The sequence below is a fragment of the Eubalaena glacialis genome, chromosome X (assembly GCF_028564815.1).
Source record: "Eubalaena glacialis isolate mEubGla1 chromosome X, mEubGla1.1.hap2.+ XY, whole genome shotgun sequence".
In the NCBI taxonomy this organism is placed as follows: domain Eukaryota; kingdom Metazoa; phylum Chordata; class Mammalia; order Artiodactyla; family Balaenidae; genus Eubalaena; species Eubalaena glacialis.
The window spans coordinates 13215094-13216270 of NC_083736.1; the positions used below are offsets into that span (position 1 = coordinate 13215094).

The window sequence follows — 1177 nt, forward strand, 5'->3', positions numbered from 1 at the left end:
ACACACAGTCCTGTGCTCGGGCTCACAAAGGCAGAGGCAATCAATCTTTTCTTTTTTTCAACTTCCCTTAAAGATTCTTTGATGCTCTGTTCTAATACTGCAGACCTGGTCTTTTTACCAGAATGTTTTTCTTCTTTAACGTCTGGGTTGTTATTCTTATATTAACATTTTGATGACCCCATCCTAGTACCAAAATATCCCCCACCAAAACGGAGTTCAAGTTTGATCAAAACATAAACCCCCTAGAATTATAGAGGACAGGCAGAAGGTAAAGTCACCCTAAACATAAATCTGACCGCTCAGGGCTCGGGCAGGGGGAAGGGGAGAAATCTACATGCATCACTAAACTGAAACACTGCTTGGGAACTCTGGGACAGTGTCCATCTCTTGGCTTTCCTCTACTTCCCAGACAGCTGCTCGTAGAGCTTGGGCACATAGTCATCCCATTCGGCCTGGTAACACGTGCCGGCCACTGGAGCCCCGAGCTCGTACTTTTTGCGGAAATTCGCCACCTTGAATTTGCCACGGTGGTCTCCAGATCGGTTGCTGAGAATGGGCTCATCACACTTCAGTGGCCTGTCCTGCTCATAAACCAGCCAGATGTAGCGGTGAAGGCCTGTGCCCTTGGGAGGCCCAGAGCCCACATAATCGGAGAGGACTGTGCCACTGCTGATGTCGTTGCCCTTCATGTTGACCACCAGGAAATGGTGCCATTCCCTGTATTTGGGGTCCTTCCTGCTGGGAGCATCCGGGTCTGTCAAGACCAAGGTATACAATTTACCTGGATCAAGCCCATCCCATGCAATGCTGGTGGGCCGGTTCTTAACCTGCAGCGGGTGCTGCGGCCTCTCGTCCACTTCCTGCAGGCTCAAAGGCCCGGACCACTTGCTGAGGTCCACCGGCATCGTGGAGCCGAGACGGGCGGACAGCAGGAAAAGCAGCGGGAGGACTCGTGCAGGGTAGCAGTGCAGACTCCCAGCCGTCTGCAAACTACCGAGGCAACTCAGGCCCCACGGACAGACGGAAGGCGAGTGCATGCGCCAGAGCCACCGCCCCGCCCTTCCCTTGGATTTTTAGACTTATTTTCATAAGAAGAATAGCATGTGAGTTCCTTTTCAGGTGCTAACTCTTGAAGTCTTTTTTTGTCATTATATTGCCACCTTGAAAATCATAGAAA

At 51.1% G+C, this 1177-nt stretch overlaps 1 protein-coding gene across 1 annotated transcript; it reads right to left on the reverse strand.

Moving 5' to 3' along the window:
* Nucleotides 1-321: 321 nt before the first annotated feature.
* Nucleotides 322-905, reverse strand: LOC133082368 (phosphatidylethanolamine-binding protein 1-like). The gene has a single exon (XM_061178926.1). It carries the CDS (start codon nucleotides 903-905, stop codon nucleotides 399-401), a length of 507 nt encoding a protein of 168 aa, XP_061034909.1. The 3' UTR covers nucleotides 322-398.
* Between the last annotated feature and the right edge of the window lie 272 nt (nucleotides 906-1177).